Source organism: Aptenodytes forsteri, unplaced genomic scaffold (genome assembly GCF_000699145.1).
Source record: "Aptenodytes forsteri isolate BGI_AS27 unplaced genomic scaffold, ASM69914v1 Scaffold119, whole genome shotgun sequence".
In the NCBI taxonomy this organism is placed as follows: Eukaryota; Metazoa; Chordata; class Aves; order Sphenisciformes; family Spheniscidae; genus Aptenodytes; species Aptenodytes forsteri.
The window spans coordinates 4,791,313-4,791,617 of record NW_008796165.1 but is presented as its reverse complement, the minus strand read 5'-3'; the positions used below and the strand labels follow the sequence as shown (position 1 = coordinate 4,791,617).

At 73.4% G+C, this 305-nt stretch overlaps 1 protein-coding gene across 1 annotated transcript in view; it reads left to right on the top strand.

Moving 5' to 3' along the window:
• IPP (intracisternal A particle-promoted polypeptide) overlaps positions 1-305 on the top strand; it is an 8,127-nt gene that overhangs the window by 1,307 nt on the left and 6,515 nt on the right. Inside the window, exon 2 of the mRNA XM_009287464.2 lies at positions 3-168. Within this exon, the coding sequence (XP_009285739.1) occupies positions 3-168 (166 nt within the window). The remainder of the gene's footprint in view (positions 1-2; positions 169-305) is intronic.

Sequence of the window (305 nt, the reverse complement as noted above, 5' to 3'; positions counted from 1 at the left end):
AGGTGAGCCCGGAGGCCTTCGCCGTGCACCGCCTGGTGCTGGCGGCCAGCAGCCCCTACTTCGCGGCGCTCTTCGCGGGCGGCATGAAGGAGTCCGGCCGGGATGTGGTGCGGATCGCGGGCGTCGAGGCGGGCACTTTCCACACGCTCCTAGACTTCATCTACACAGGTAACGGCTGACGGGGGGCGGCGGGGACGGTTGCCCGACGGCCGGGCCGGGGTGGTGGTCGCCCAAGGGCCGCAGCCTCGAGCGGAGCCCCGCTGTCGTGTGCGTGCCCGGGGGTGGGGGGAGCATCGGGGGGGACA